The 15,202-nt window shown below is 38.4% G+C and overlaps 2 protein-coding genes across 10 annotated transcripts in view; one reads left to right on the top strand and one right to left on the bottom strand.

Annotated features, from left to right (window-relative positions):
• The window catches only part of aatkb (apoptosis-associated tyrosine kinase b), a 54,900-nt gene extending 43,107 nt beyond the window's left edge, over positions 1-11,793 (top strand). For 4 of the 5 annotated variants that reach the window (XM_051915595.1, XM_051915596.1, XM_051915599.1 and 1 more), the window contains 11 exons: positions 251-330; positions 1,081-1,199; positions 2,789-2,876; positions 3,621-3,754; positions 4,362-4,446; positions 4,592-4,713; positions 5,267-5,416; positions 5,658-9,156; positions 9,251-9,395; positions 9,491-9,700; positions 9,836-11,793. In XM_051915595.1, coding sequence (XP_051771555.1) covers positions 251-330; positions 1,081-1,199; positions 2,789-2,876; positions 3,621-3,754; positions 4,362-4,446; positions 4,592-4,713; positions 5,267-5,416; positions 5,658-9,156; positions 9,251-9,395; positions 9,491-9,700; positions 9,836-9,864 — 4,661 coding nt within the window. In that variant the 3' untranslated portion in view covers positions 9,865-11,793. Of the gene's footprint in view, positions 1-250; positions 1,200-2,788; positions 2,877-3,620; positions 3,755-4,361; positions 4,447-4,591; positions 4,714-5,266; positions 5,417-5,657; positions 9,157-9,250; positions 9,396-9,490; positions 9,701-9,835 lie in introns of all 5 variants that reach the window. The other variant, XM_051915597.1, reaches the window with a different exon arrangement.
• Positions 11,794-13,291: 1,498 nt separating this feature from the next.
• baiap2b (BAR/IMD domain containing adaptor protein 2b) overlaps positions 13,292-15,202 on the bottom strand; it is a 57,476-nt gene continuing 55,565 nt past the window's right edge. For 2 of the 5 annotated variants that reach the window (XM_051915637.1, XM_051915641.1), the window contains one exon: positions 13,296-14,224. In XM_051915637.1, coding sequence (XP_051771597.1) covers positions 14,098-14,224 — 127 coding nt within the window. In that variant the 3' untranslated portion in view covers positions 13,296-14,097. Of the gene's footprint in view, positions 14,225-15,202 lie in introns of all 5 variants that reach the window. The other 3 variants (XM_051915636.1, XM_051915644.1, XM_051915640.1) reach the window with 3 other exon arrangements.

Here is a 15,202-nt window from a genome sequence, read left to right as displayed (position 1 = left end):
CTTTTCTCTATTTTAATACATTTTTTCATTTCAAATTATATTGTCAACATATGATCATCCTGATGATCGTTCTTCTCCAGCAATAGAATAGAAGCAAGAACATCTGATCGTCTGCACAATAGAAGTATTTCTTATTCGCGTTACGTCATTTTTCTTTTCTTTTTTTAAATCCTAAACCCTTCTAGTTTTCATTGGTTTTTAAATGCCTCTGTTCCAGTTGCCAATTAATATCTTGTTCTGTCTCCTTTAGTCCAGCTCCTGAGATCCACAGATCTTGGCCGCCACAGTTTGCTTTACATAAAAGAGATTGGACATGGCTGGTTTGGCAAGGTAAGTCTAGTTGGTCTATTGTTCATTGTATATTTGTTTTGAATGTGCACCTCGCAGACATGGATGCCCTAAGCGTGTGTACTGCTACGGATCAAAGGTTTAGCTCAGTTTAGCACTGTAATTTAGTCCCAAGGATGTAAAAATATCTTTCACGCTGCCTTACCTTTGCCATGCCTCAGTAGTACTTAAGCTTTGATGTGGGACTCGTGTCTTGACTGTTCCCTGCGAGAATTTCTGTGTAGCAGTGAATTCCAGAAGCACTTTAATATTTCATAAGAATTATTGTGCCTCTTTCATTCTCATTTTTTCTCTTTCTCTCTACCTCTTTGTCTTTTTGTAACACACATACATAAACATACACACACACTACCCCAATTATCCCAACTTTCCATTGAATGGGTATGTCCATCTGTATGTCTGTCTCTGTGGCTGCATGTTTACCGATGTCTCATCTGGTTTTGTGTTGTTTCGTCTTTCTGCATTTCCTTTTGAGCAACTTTTCGCATGATTCCTGGACTTGATTTAAATCTTTTTGGGTTTGTTTGTGTGGAATATCTGTCTTCGATTTCCTTCCTTCCTTCCTGTGTGCCCATTTCCTTCTTGTGCACATCTTTTTGTGTTTATTTGTGTCACCCTGTCCATAATTGTGTGTGTTGTCCATTTCCCCTCTGTTCATACCTGTATGTGTGTTTCTGTTGTCTTTCCCTTGTGTGTTTGTGTATATGTGTGTCTGTGGGGTGTCGTTCGCAGGTATTGTTGGGGGAGGTTCACTCTGGTCTCAGCAGTACCCAGGCGGTGGTGAAGGAACTGAAGGCCAGTGCCAGTGTGCAGGACCAGATGCATTTCCTGGAAGAGGCTCGGCCATACCGGTAAACAAATCATGCATTGTGTGGATTTCATTTATATCTTTTATTTAATTTTTTTTGCAAGAATGAATAAGGTGGTTTGTTAATTGATAAGTTGTTCAAATTCCTCCTAGGGTGGCTGACTTTATAAAAATATACTCTAAGTTGCTTTGGGTAAAATGTCTGCTAAAATGAGTCATTTGTAATGAACAAACTAAAATGTAGGACATTAAAGGTGCAATATGTAAGAATTTTGCAGTAAAATATCCAAAAACCACTAGGCCAGTGTTATACATTTTGTTCACTTGAATACTTACAATATCCCAAATGTTTCCAACTATTTGTAAATCGTGAGAAAATTGCAATTTTAACCAAGTGAGGAGTCGCCTGTCAGTTGCGTCATATCTGCGTTACCCCCGGTTTCCGGTTTTATTTTGTAGAAACCATGAAAACACCAAAGACGCTTTAATATATTACATGTTTTAATAGACAAGTGAACAACTGTTTTGATATATTTATAGACAGAAAACTAATTGTTGTTATATAGCTCAACACGTTTAGTCTTATTGTCTAATTTTCTTGATTTTTTGCGAGTACCATGCTTTACCATGCCTCAGAGAAAAAAACCTATTTTGTGAAGTAGCTAACATAGCATAATCAGATGCAGCTTTATATTAAGTAACAGTAATACAGAATTTTCTCCATCATACAATACGTTTTAAAATTAATCTCACGCCATTTATCAACACAAGCCATCCAGCATTTAATATGCTATTTTAAAATCGATCTAGCTTACTGCAGTGTGTCTCAAACAAGTGTCTCACAGCAGCCGCCGAGCGAACGCACAGAGTAATGTTTTTATTTTCAGCACCCATAAATGTATCTAATATGATAAACAGAGCTGCGTTACCTCATACTCATTACTGGAAAAGCGGAAGCAGCGCCGGCGACTGTGGCATAATAAAAGTTCCGCTGCTCGTGAGGCGTGTGTTGCGCAATCGCTCCAGCAGCCTCGTTCAGCTCCCACAACACTCGGTCCTGCTCTGCTTCATACTACAGTAACGTTAATAATCGCATCCATGAACATGATTTCTTCCTGAGTCCTATCCCAATTCTATTCCACCGTTGAAGACCACATGTCCCAAGATTCCACGCTCAAACTTGGCATCATCAAGCCACGCCTTTGTTTTGAATAGGCCTCTAGCAACCTCTAGCGGACAGAAAATATTACATAGTGCACCTTTAAATGGATAGTTCACTTAAAAATGAATATTCTTAATATTCTGTTCAAAACCTGTATGACTTTCTTTCTTCTGTTGAACACAAAAGAAGATATTTTGAAGAGAGTTGTTTCATAAAACGAAAGTCAAGGGATTTCAAAACAACACTGACACCACTGACTTTCACTGTATGGAGAAAAAAACAAAACAAACAGAGACATTTTTCAAAATTGTTCTTTTGGGTTCTACAACAGAAAAAAAATTAATACAGGTTTGGAACAACATGAAGTAAATGATGACAGAATATTAATTTTTGAGTGATCTCTTTAAAATCAATGTGGAGAATGATTGTAGTGTATTGTAGTGATGACTGGGGTAAAACTCTTTCTGCAGGTCTCTCCAGCATCCGGCGCTAGTGCAATGCCTCGCTCAATGCACAGAGGTCACACCCTACTTAGTGGTCATGGAGTTCTGCCCACTGGTTAGTCTAATAGCACTGTCTTTCTGTTTTTATTTTATTTTGCCCTTTTTCTCTGTTTTTTCTTCTCTAAAACCTCAGACCTTTAGCGTTATATTTTGGCTCATCTCATAAACACGCAGATTTGAAGGGAAGGAGTGTATTTTACAAGTAAAGCGAGTTACATAATCAGATTACATTTTTCAAGTAACTAGTAATGTAACGCATTACTTTTAAATTTACAACAAAATATCTAAGTAAATAAGTAACAAAAGTTACTGTTTCCACATTTATTGACTGACTTTGCATTTCCTTTAGCCTAAGGCTTATTCATTTCACTTTTGTTGTGAAAGGGCCTTTACATTTGCCAAAAATTAAACTTTTTTGTTGTTAAAAAACAAACAAGCAAGCCCAGCCCAAAAGAGAAAAAGTAACGCAACACATTACTTTCCATAAAAAGTAACTAAGTAACAGAATTAGTTACTTTTTAGGGAGTATCATAGAGTCTTAATAGAATTGGGCCAGTAAGCATCCTACCATTGCCTACCTAGGTCACATGTGCTACATCATTTTTTTTAAACAGATCAACTCTTAGCAACAACATCAAATGTTGCTGCCCTCATAATGTCTTGTTATATAACGCCCCCCAGTGGATAGCTGAGGCAAATCAAGCTGACAGCACACTCTTTTGAAGATTATGCATACTGATTTGAATTTATGCCTTACCTTTGTATTTTAGCATTTGTTTTATGTTTCTCATGATGACAGGGTGATGTTAAAGGTTACCTGCGCAGCTGCCGGGCAGCAGATTCCATGACCCCTGACCCCTTACTGCTTCAGAGAATGGCGTGTGAGATCACTTCAGGCCTGCTTCACCTTCACAAAAACAACTTCACCCATAGGTCAGCCAATGCTTTCATACATACTTTAATGTATGGAATTCTGTTTTAATGTGCAAATCATTGTTTAGAGAACCTTTGAATCCTTTAATTTTAGGAAGTATAATAGTTATCATCATTATCATTCTCAAATAGACTATTTGGAGACTGCCATCAGATTTAGAAGTAGGAGTATGAAGCTAATGAGTGTGAATATCTGCTTTCCCTGCTTCCTGTTTCATGGTTTCTCCCTGCAACAATCTCCTGATGCTGCCTGAGTGTTTTTACTCCACTCCAGCATCAGTGATTTTGTTGCCGGGGGTCACCACACATCTTCAAGCAGCTTCAACATTTCCTTGCCAAGATACTTTGAACAGATTCCTGAAGACAAGAGAGTTATTTTTGGAAAATAACATCACAATGCAAGTGAAGTGATGGCTATTTCTGGCACTGTATCTGCCATACTTTGTAACTGTAGGCTACTGTTAATTTTATGCGTGGTTCCAATTGAGTAAATAACATCCAGTTATCTTTGAGCTAGCTATCGGTATGAAAACGTTTAGGCCATGTTCTATTTTCAGAAGGTGCTTATCATATGTTTATTTATTTATGTGGCTCTGATTTTCTGCAGTGATCTGGCTTTACGAAATTGCCTGCTAACATCAGACATAAATGTCAAGATTGGAGACTATGGACTATCACACAACAAGTACAAGGTATGTACACTTAAATCTATACATTTTTTATACATAATATATCTATAATATCTATAAACTCATAAACATGAAGTTTAGATTACATTAATCTACTTTTGAAAGTTGATTTTGTGCTTTTTCACTCTTCATATCTGTTCATTCCCAGGACGACTACTTTGTGACATCAGACCAGACCTGGATTCCTTTACGCTGGATTGCCCCTGAACTGGTGGATGAGGTTCATGGTAACTTGCTGGTGGTGGACCAAACCAAGGAAAGCAACATCTGGTCAGTACCTTTACACAAGGCTAGAACAAATAACACATTTTTCATTCAGTGTGAAGGAAGTATAACATAAATATAATGTTGAATTTAGGCCTTTGTTTTGCAGTTAGGCTGTTTAGGAAGAACACACCTCTTAAAAGATTAGTTCACTTTAAAATGAAAATTACCCCAAGATTTACTCAAGGATAGGACCTCAAGCCATCCTAGGTGTATATGACTTTCATCTTTCTGATGAACACAATCGGAGTTATATTAATAAATGTCCTGACGCATCCAGGAGTTATAGTTTAATATAGTCCCGTTTACTACCATTATAAAGCCTGGATGTGTCAGGATATTTATTAATATTACTCTGATTGTGTTCATTAGAAAGAAGAAAGTCATATACACCTAGAATGGCTTGGGGGTGAGTAAATCATTTTAAAGTGAACTAATCCTTTAAATAACCTTTATTATTATAGTGTCTGTATGGCTATGTAGATAACAAGTCATTATTGACTGATGCATTAATTGCTATTAGTTACCAGAATACATTGTACTTTCTCTCTGTAAATAGGTCTCTTGGCGTAACCATCTGGGAGCTGTTTGAATTGGGGAATCAGCCGTACCGCCATTATTCAGACCGACAGGTTCTTAGCTATGCTGTGAAGGACCAACAATTGAAGCTGCCTAAGCCACTTCTTAAGTACCCTCTTGCTGACCGCTGGTGGGTGTCTAATAAACTTTATGTTGCTCTTCTTACTCATTTCATTAACCATTACCTAGAGTTAGAGCCCTGAATTTTCACTTCGCTAGAGCCTTTAAATTTTCACCCTTTCTTTTGGATTTTTAGGTTTATTTTTACTGAAAAATAGATGAAAAGACCTAGAAGCTCATTAAGATGTCATTTTTGCAGTGTATTTTTAGAAGTGTTTGCCCTAAAAGTGTTTGTGTTTCTGTTTCACCAGGTATGAAGTAATGCAGTTCTGTTGGCTTCAGCCTGACCAGAGGCCCAATGCAGAAGAAGTTCATCTGCTGCTTAGTTATCTTTGTGCCAAAGGAGCCAGCGAGGCAGAGGAAGACTTCGAGAGACGCTGGAACTCCATGAGACCAAACACAAGCCATGCTAACCTCCATGGAGCTGGTGCGCTTGCAATCAACATGCCCCTCTCATCCACAACTTCCTCATTCCCCCTACTGGAGCAGTTCCCCACTGGAGACGGCTACCATTCAGAATCTGGAGATGACATCCTAACAGTTACCGAAACCAGCCATGGCCTCAACTTTGAGTACAAGTGGGAGCAGGCACAGGCTGAACAGCACTACCATTCCTCATCCACAACAGGCACTTTGGGTCAAAGCAATCCCCACTGTCAGGAGGTCTACTACCCTCCAGGCGGAATAGTGGGGGGCTGTGCTGTTGAAGGACTCGCCCTAGGGGTTTCTCCTTCATATTATGAGCCCAAACAACTACATACCCCTGCCGTGGTACCAGTCCTGAGTGCTCATAGTCCATCAGTGAGTAATGAGTACTATATCCGCATTGAGGAGCCAATACAAAGCAATATTGATATGAACTTCACCATGTGTGCTTACAGCCCAGAGTTCGGGGGGAGCAGTGGAAGCTTTCTAACAGGTAGTGGAGACTCTAGGGAGTGTATGAACTGTCCCCCTGAAGCTAAACCAGACATTTACTGGTCAGCAGATGTCCATAAAAGCAGTGCCTATGATTCCGATACCAGTCCTTCCATGTCTCTAACTATGGAGCCTCTTTTGGGACATGGTAGCCCCCTTAGGGCATGGGAGTCTGGTCACTATGTCTCGTACAAAGACAGGGATGGAGGTTATTACTATGAACCATCACCTCCTAAGGTCATGGAGCACTACCTGATACGAGACCCAACAGAGACTCCACAAGAGAGCTGGGGGTCTCGAAGCCTGAGACAGGCACTTGGGGAACTGGAGGAACCTTTAGGCATCTCACCATCACTCGGAAGTCCCCCACAAGGCTATGCTGATCCTTACTTGGAGAACATTCAAGGCTCCATTATAGGAAAGAATGTTACAGGAGGATACTATGATATGATGGGCTCCTTAAGGAAAACTATGCCAGGTAGCCACTCAGTTTGTATTGACATGGCGTCAGGCGGTGCTATATTTGTAGGACGAGATGACAGCGACTCGGATGAAGAGGAAGACATCTTTGTGGAGAGAAGAGGAAGAAGCTGGTCCACCAGCAATCCAGCAAATACAAACGCAAGGACTTTGCGTCAGAGGCAGGGGTCTTGTCTCCAGGATTCGTATGCAGACTTCCACTACACTATGCCAATGACAGACATTGAGGATGCGTGGCCAGAAGAGCAGACCCTGCCGTACCATATGGCTAAACCTGTTGACTACTTAGAGACAACGGTCAAAAGCACCACTTGCTTGGTGCATGGAAGACACATAGCTTCAAACCCTTCACCCGAGTGCAACTCGTATATCCACATGTGCCATGAACCCAGAGAGGCTGAAGTATATCCTGTACCATGTTGTCAAGCTTTGAGCAGTTCACATTTTGTAGACCCTCTAACAGGAACACTTGTGAGGAACTGCTTCATGATCGACTGTATTCCAGGGAAAACCATGACATTGCCCCCAAAAGACCAACATCTAGGCCAAGCACCTTTATCTGCTGGACATATAGTCTCCAAAATAGAGTCATCAAGGGAAGGAGCCAAACAGTTTGACATTTCAGAGCAATATGTGGATATTGTGGTAGGGGAAACAAACTCAAAACAAGAAAAAGCTTTGCATCAAGATGCATCTCCAGCAGATCCTAACACTGAAATTACTGCCATCCCTTCACAGTTGGAAAAATCCCCATCAGAGTTACCCAAATCAGAGCCAGAGTCAGAGTTGAGTAAGACAGCAGACAGTGGTGTGGACCGTGGACGCTCTAGTATCAGCCTGGTAGAGATTGATGACTGCAGCGATGACGACATCACTGATGTAACCTCAGGGATTTTTGGTGAATTCACAGTAGAAGCAGAAACTGTTGACTATGCCAATCCAACATTTAAGTCATTACAAAAGCAGGTCGGTACCCCGGACTCCATGGACTCTATTGACATACCTTCTACAGCATGTTCTAGTGAGACACTCAGCCCTGCATCCATCCATCCATCAAGCTCTCCCAAGACTGTGGACAGTGGTTATGACACCGAAAACAATGAATCTCCAGAGTTTGTCCTAAAGGAACCCCATGAGCTACAAGATTCCAAGGCTTTTATCCAGCCCTTGGGAAAGATAACATCTGGGACTAACGTCAGCGAAGAACAAGAGATTAAAAGGGCAGAGGATGAGAAGCTAGAAGACAATGTTAATACTGTAATGGCCTTGACAACATCTGAGAGCAATGATGGAGAGCTGAAAGCACTTAGTGAAAAAACTCCATACAGAGATTCGGCCTACTTCTCTGACTATGATGCGGGGAAAGATAAGGAAAGCGAAGAGGACATCAATGAACTTGAAGATCAGAGTGATGGACCAGAGGAAATTATAGATAAAGAGGAGCTACTTTCTCCACAGAAGGAGACAGATGGAGATGGAAATCTTTCAAAGAACCATGAAAAAACTCCTGAAAAGGCTGATGATGCCACCTCAAACATTCCATCAAAGATAGATGAAGGTGTGTCTGCTTGCGACACAATTTTTTGTTCGTCTATCTCACCTCCTGATAATGAAGTGTCTGCCATAAAAGATCATTTTGATGATGATGATGAAAATCTTGGTGTAGATTCAGATCTTTCTGCAGAACTTGCACCACCCGAATCTGAAGTATCAGATTCAAATGCTTTGCTTGGTCCCGATGTAAAGCAAGAGGAATCTTTCACACAAGTTGGCATTGAAGATAGTCTGTCTCTTGAGCAAGTAACTTCTGAGGGCGATGTTGCAAACACCAAAATTGAGTCCATTTCAGAGGTCCTCATTGATGAGAATGAAGAGGCCATAGTCAAAGATGTGAGCTGTACCATTTTGTCTGAAGAGGAATTAGCATCTCAGAAGGAAACAGCAGAAAGGAACAGTTCTATTACTCATGAGGGGCTGGAATCCAGGAGGAAGGACTGTAAAGAAGGAGGATGTAAAAGAAGCTCCATACGTTCTGGCTCTCCTCCCCCTCCACTAGAAGGACGGGTATCTCCCACAGATGGAGAGGAGGCAGATGAGGAAGATGGCGACTCTGAAGACAGTGATGAGTCCGATGAGGAGCTGCGCACATACAGCATCCAGGAGCAGAGCGAAGAAAGCGAGGATGAGATCTTGACCGTTCCTATTATTGTGAGCGACTGCAGTGATGCACACAAACTCAGAAGCCTACTTAAGATGCCAACACTGCTCAGTGATTCACTGTCTGAGGAAATGGAAAGCAAAAAGAAGGTGGTGTCCTTCTTTGATGATGTCACCGTCTTTCTCTTTGACCAGGTATTTATTTATTAAGACGGTTTTCGATGACATATTGAATCACGTTTGAGTACTTTTGAAGTTTAATCATAAAATTGTGTGTCAACGCCTCCAGGAAAGCCCAACCAGAGAGCTGGCAGATCACAGTTTTCCCTTGGGTGGAGAATCAAGCAAACCGAGTGCAAAGAATAAAGTGCAAAACCAGCAGGAAAAAGTCAATGCCTCCGATGACTCTTCTGATGGAAACATCTCAGAAGAGAGTAAGAGTCTTTTTTTTCCTTTTGCTTTTTGCTGCACAAAAGATTTAAGTATCTATCATTAAGTATCTACCATCCTGCTTTGTCTTTGATCTTAGGTGCAGGGTTTGAATGGGAAGATGATTTCCCATTGCTGCCCCTTCCCACATCTTCCAAGGGGTCTCCTCCGGACATCACTGCAAAGCCGAGCCTTACGACCAGCAGCACTAAACCTCCGGCACAAGTCTCCCGTTTTACTGTTTCTCCATCCAATGTGTCTCGTTTCTCCATTACACATGTCTCAGATTCAGATATGGATTCTGCAGGAGGTGAGACAGCATGTTTGAAGCAGTGTTTTTATCCTTAACGGAAGCTAAATTAAAAATGTTTATATACAATTAAAACATATACATTATAACTAAATATAAAGCTAATGTAAATATGTGTTTTACTCTATTTTAAAGGGAGCAGTGAAGACGGGGAAAGAGAGTAAATCTGCCAACAGTGAGCTGCACTGACAGACCCACCTTTTTCTTTTTTCTTTTTCTTTTTTTGATCAAGGAGACCTCAGTAAGAAGAAGGTTTGGATCTCTTTGGAAGTTTTTGGATTCTCTCAGTGACAGTGCCTCTTAATGTCAGCAAACACTTCAGGGCAGCCTTTTTGAAAAAGGCCCAGAAGGAAAAACATGGAAATGACTAAACATATTAAGAGAAACCAACAAAAATTTGGCATATAATAAATGAAAGAGATTTTGGATGGATCTGCTTAGTTCATATGGACCTACTGAAAACTGACTGTGACTGTTTACAACATCAGATACTGTATTTTTGGAAAGTGTTGAAAAAAAGACGCTAAAGGTATCACTGCATCAAAAATTGAATGAAACCATCTTAGCGAAATGTAACAAAACTAAACCGAACTGATTTTTACTGTGAAATATCAATGCAGTGTTGTTTGTCTAGTAATGGAGGAGTTTTAGAAAGGAGAGGGTATTTAAGTGTTTTTATGACTAAAATGAAGTTCACGACACACAGCTGCCTTGTGTTTGTCACCTGCCTGAGAGTAGCATTGTGTAATGGTGACATGGCATTCTGAACCCACTTTTATGATTTTATTAATAATCATACTTGGATTTTTATTGTCAAATCTCTTTCTTCATAATTTGCTTAGTGTTCTAGATCATGTTTATTTACTTATTATCCAGTGCTTCAATTTAAATCAATTTGCAAATTACTTTTTTGCTGTTATAGCAGGAATCATGTTCCCTTGAGTTTGACTTTGAATATCTGCAGCTAAATCCATGAAATAATATACAAAAGTGATGATTACCCTTTTAAAGTATTAAAGTTTTAAGAGTAGGCAATTAGAAAATCTTCATAATACTCAAAAATAAATATCAAACAATATATAATTGACAACATATTATGTAATGGGGTATTTCAATGAACATGTATTTAATGATGTATTTAGGGTGACTACAGGTGAAGAGGGACACTTAAGCTAAATCATCATCATTAACATTAATGTAGCCATTTGAATCATTATTTAAAAAAAAGAAAAAAAGACAAAGGTGATTACAAATGATCAGAAAGTGTTGCACTTTACCTGTATTCACCCTATTAAAATGATGCTGTACATGCCTGCTATCTTTTGAGGATTGAAGCCGGGTTGTATTATGATCAGGGTGTTAATAGTATACATAAAGAGTGTTATTTATTAGCCAACACATGTTTTATATTTCCTTAAACTATGAAGAACAGATAAATGCTTTTTTTGCATTTCAAGCTGCAACGCTTAACAGACTGTCATGCTAAACTAGATGTTGGACTTATAATTGACCAATAGGAACAATTTAAACTGCTGAACAAAATGGACATGATCTTGTGACTTTTTCTCTCAAATGGTTTGGAAACAACACATCGGACGTGATCAAGGAGGACGAGCCTGCAGATGTGACTGAGAACAGTGTACAGTGAGGAGGGACTCGATGCTACCTGCACACTTCTGTGTGTTAAATCTCGATACGCTACTCTCGATATGTCCTGTTTGTTTGCCCGTGAAGGCGTTTATTCTATGTAACTGTCTAGCTTAGATTGAACTAGACAACAGTCTGTACTATTTTTGTATTTGATTCAACAATTTTAAACTACTGAAAGATCAAATGAGAACTCAGGAGGTAAAGGAAAAGGAAAAATATGTGTTTTCTGCCAAAGAAATGTATCACGTGATGTGGCACAAGCCGGATTGGTGTCCCGTGTGTTATTCTGATTCAGAGCGGCAGATTCACTGATTTTTTCCTGAAATATTTGCCTGTACGATGGTTTTAAATTGCAGTATAATGTTAAGCGAGAGTGGTTGTAAGTCTGTTCCTCAAATGTGTCAAACTTAGTGAGAAAAATAAAACTATTCTGTTTGACTGCTCTCTCTTGCATTTTTGTTGTTGTTGTCTTAATATATACACTCTTAGAAGAAAAAGGTTCTATATAGAAACAGGCTCAGACTCGCATTCATGACTGCGCATGCGCATTGGCTGGTCTAACATGGAAAAACAAGCTTTTTTAAACACTTTTGAACATAAGAAACAAGCTTTATGAGACTGTAGACTGTCAGATTTCAAATATGAAATTTAATTGTAAGCTTAGTGAGCAGTTTTGGACAATTTGATGTTTCCCTATTCAAAAAGATAGGAGCTGCACTTGGATGCCCGAGAGGCGTTTCAAAGATGGCCGCCAAGTGAAATTGTCTTAAAGGGACTTTGCTGATACTTCCCTACACCGGATGTGAGCGTTTTGAATGTATACAGTACACAGCAAAATCCCCAGAGTTAAATCAACTCTGCTCAGAGAACATCTCCCTCTCTATATAGAGTTAAAATAACACTGAAGCAGAGTTAAAGTTAATGAGATAATATGCTGTTTGTGGAGTTGTTTAATCAGATCTTGAGAGATTTAATGTCTTTTATCTTCAGTTGAGTTCATCTTAGACTGTGGCTGGAACTCAGTTGTAGTTCCTGTGTTTCTCTTCAGTGATTCTGCTTGTTAACAGCAGGTGTTCATCACTGCTCAATCATCACTTAATCACTTAATTATCTCATTAACTTTAACTCTGCTTCAGTGTTACTTTAACACTGTATAGAGAGGGCTCTGAGCAGAGTTAATTTAACTCTGGGGATTTTGCTGTGTATACAGACTCCACATGCGAGTCTGCTGACAAGAGTGAACTAGAAAGAACATTTGCTTTAACGTGACCTGTTTAAACCGCTCATTTGCTTATTTCTGTAGATTCTTCAGAAGCATACCAGCGTCGGGAAGAAGTGGATGGTTTATATTTAATGGCGTCATGGATCGCTTTGGAGGATTATATGTTTGTTCAGAGAATTTGACCCTTAAATGAGGCACAGTCAGTGTGATGGAGAGTTCGCAAAGAAACTTTTGTTGACAGATGAAGCAGCCAACTGTATTGGGTCTGACAGCAGCTGTATCACAAACTGTAAGTAAATGACGGTTTTATATGGATAATGTTTTCAAAAAACGTACTCACGTGGAATAGTGAGTGGATGTTGATACTGTTTCCAATGCAATGACATTAGCCAATCATAACAGTGTTATGACTTTTACTGACAAGCCTTAAAGGAGCCGCCACTTAAAAACTGATCATTTTAGACAGAGGGTCAGAATGAGGGTTAAAAATAATTGTTTTTCCACATACATATTTTATTTATTTATTTATTTATTTTTGAATTTGTGCAACAAACTTTATTATAAGTGAACCTAAAGGAACATAGGCTATTAAAGTAATAATAAAAAAATCCATGTCATGACCCCTTTAAGACATATTTCACACAATGATAGTGTTTTAGCAGGATAAATAAAATAAATACACAGGTAACCCTCACTTTTATACAACAGGCCGCTTTATTAGATTGTATACAGATAGCCTACTATTTGTGCACATTGTTAGATATGAGACATACAAGTGCAAAATCAAAGAAAATGGTAGTAAATACATCTAAAAATTTTAATTCTGAAATGGGTTATCAAGTGGCATATACAAATTCTAATATGTAAATGCAGGATAAAATGATTCCAGTGAAATACAAAAAAAAAAAAATAATAATAATAATCATAATTATCTCTTAATTTTCCATTCTCATATAATATTTACATAATATACATATAACACACGTAACCGCTGTACAGTGTTCATAAACAGTGGGTGTTGGAAGTTTGTATTATATCATATAAAATGTGTGATATTAAATGAAGAGGTGCATTTCTGTTACTTGAATCACTTTACTGAGTCTAAACCTTATTTTGAATGATTCAAAGTGCAGGAGACCACAACAAGTGTGGTACAGTGGCAAGAGGGCAGAAAATGTTTTGTATGAGACTAAAAGACATCACAGAAAAGATCATACTACATATCATACTATATATGTTATCTGGTCATTTGAGCAGATTTCTTCAATGGACCAAACAGACCTATCTAGAGGTCTTCTAAAAGTAAAAAGGTCTTACTAAATACATTTACATGTTTAAATATCATGTGATGGATTCTTCCAGTCATAGATGGAAATCAACCTGTGATGATCTATATGATCCATATTATGGCAATACTAGAACGAAGAGAAGCTCAGGACACGTTCTGTTTTTCTGACTGTGGATTGTGGGTGTAACATAAGGTTCTGTACAGTAGCTCTAGCCCATGTGGACTGCAAAATGTGTCCTAATAATGGAGTCGAGATCCAAGGTCTTCAGTTTTGATGAGTTTGGGTTTCTGCTTGCTGACGGAATTGCTTTGTCTTTGGCGAGATGTGAGTGCAAAAGTGGTGAATTGGAGAGGGTCCGTCACTCTAAAAAAAACATACAAACCATAGCATTATATAAAGGACAGACGTGCCATAAGCATGCTTAAACGTTTTTACCAAAATTCTTGGACAATAAAACATGCAGCATGAATTTAAAAAGAACGATTGAAGCTCTATATTTGATTGAGTGAAAATGGAAGGAAATGAAGAAAAAAATATTGAGATTATGCATGCCATAAAATTTGATATGCTGATTATAATTCAATTTTAGTTTCTCTTCCCTGAGTCATTTACGCATCCGTGACTGCTTAAAAGATTCATTTCAGAGTGACTATATTAACAGTCATGTCAGGAAATGATCACATCATATTTTGCATTCAGATATGAAATTGTATGTGTAAATTGAATTCTTTAGAAAGCTGGAGCTTTATCAAATGGACTGGGGAGGAAAAAACTTGAAGCTGAAGTAAAATATGGCACAGTCATAACCTTCAACATGCTGTGGATGGAAACACTTAAAACCAGCAGTGAATACAGAGACCCCAAATGTACATACTGTAAAACCCAACAAGTTAAGATAGCTCATTTCATTTGATGAAACTGATTACCTAAATTCGGTTAAGTTAAAAAAAAAACAATAGTTATGAGTACTCTGAACTTATTTTAATTGATTCCACTAAAACAAGGATATTTCTTAATATACAATTAAACTTTACACTGCATTTAAAGACTTTATATAGCTGAAACTTCACTATATTGAGTAAAACCAGTGAAATTACAAACTTTAAATGAACTCCAAATGCTTGCAGTTAGTGCCAGTTCACAATAGCAGTAAAATCCAATAAGTTAAGGTAACTCATTACATTTGATGAAACCAATTACATTAATTTAAGTTAAGAAACAAATAGTTATGGGTACTCTGAACTTAATTCAGTTGAGTTCACTAAAAAGATATACATTGCTGTTTAGTAATTAAGTGATTAATTAAGTGATGATTGAGCATTAGTCATTCACTTCATATTC

This window comes from Ctenopharyngodon idella, chromosome 12, assembly GCF_019924925.1.
Source record: "Ctenopharyngodon idella isolate HZGC_01 chromosome 12, HZGC01, whole genome shotgun sequence".
NCBI classification, from domain to species: domain Eukaryota; kingdom Metazoa; phylum Chordata; class Actinopteri; order Cypriniformes; family Xenocyprididae; genus Ctenopharyngodon; species Ctenopharyngodon idella.
The sequence above is the reverse complement of the archived record's forward strand: the minus strand, read 5'-3'. Positions and strand labels throughout refer to the sequence as shown.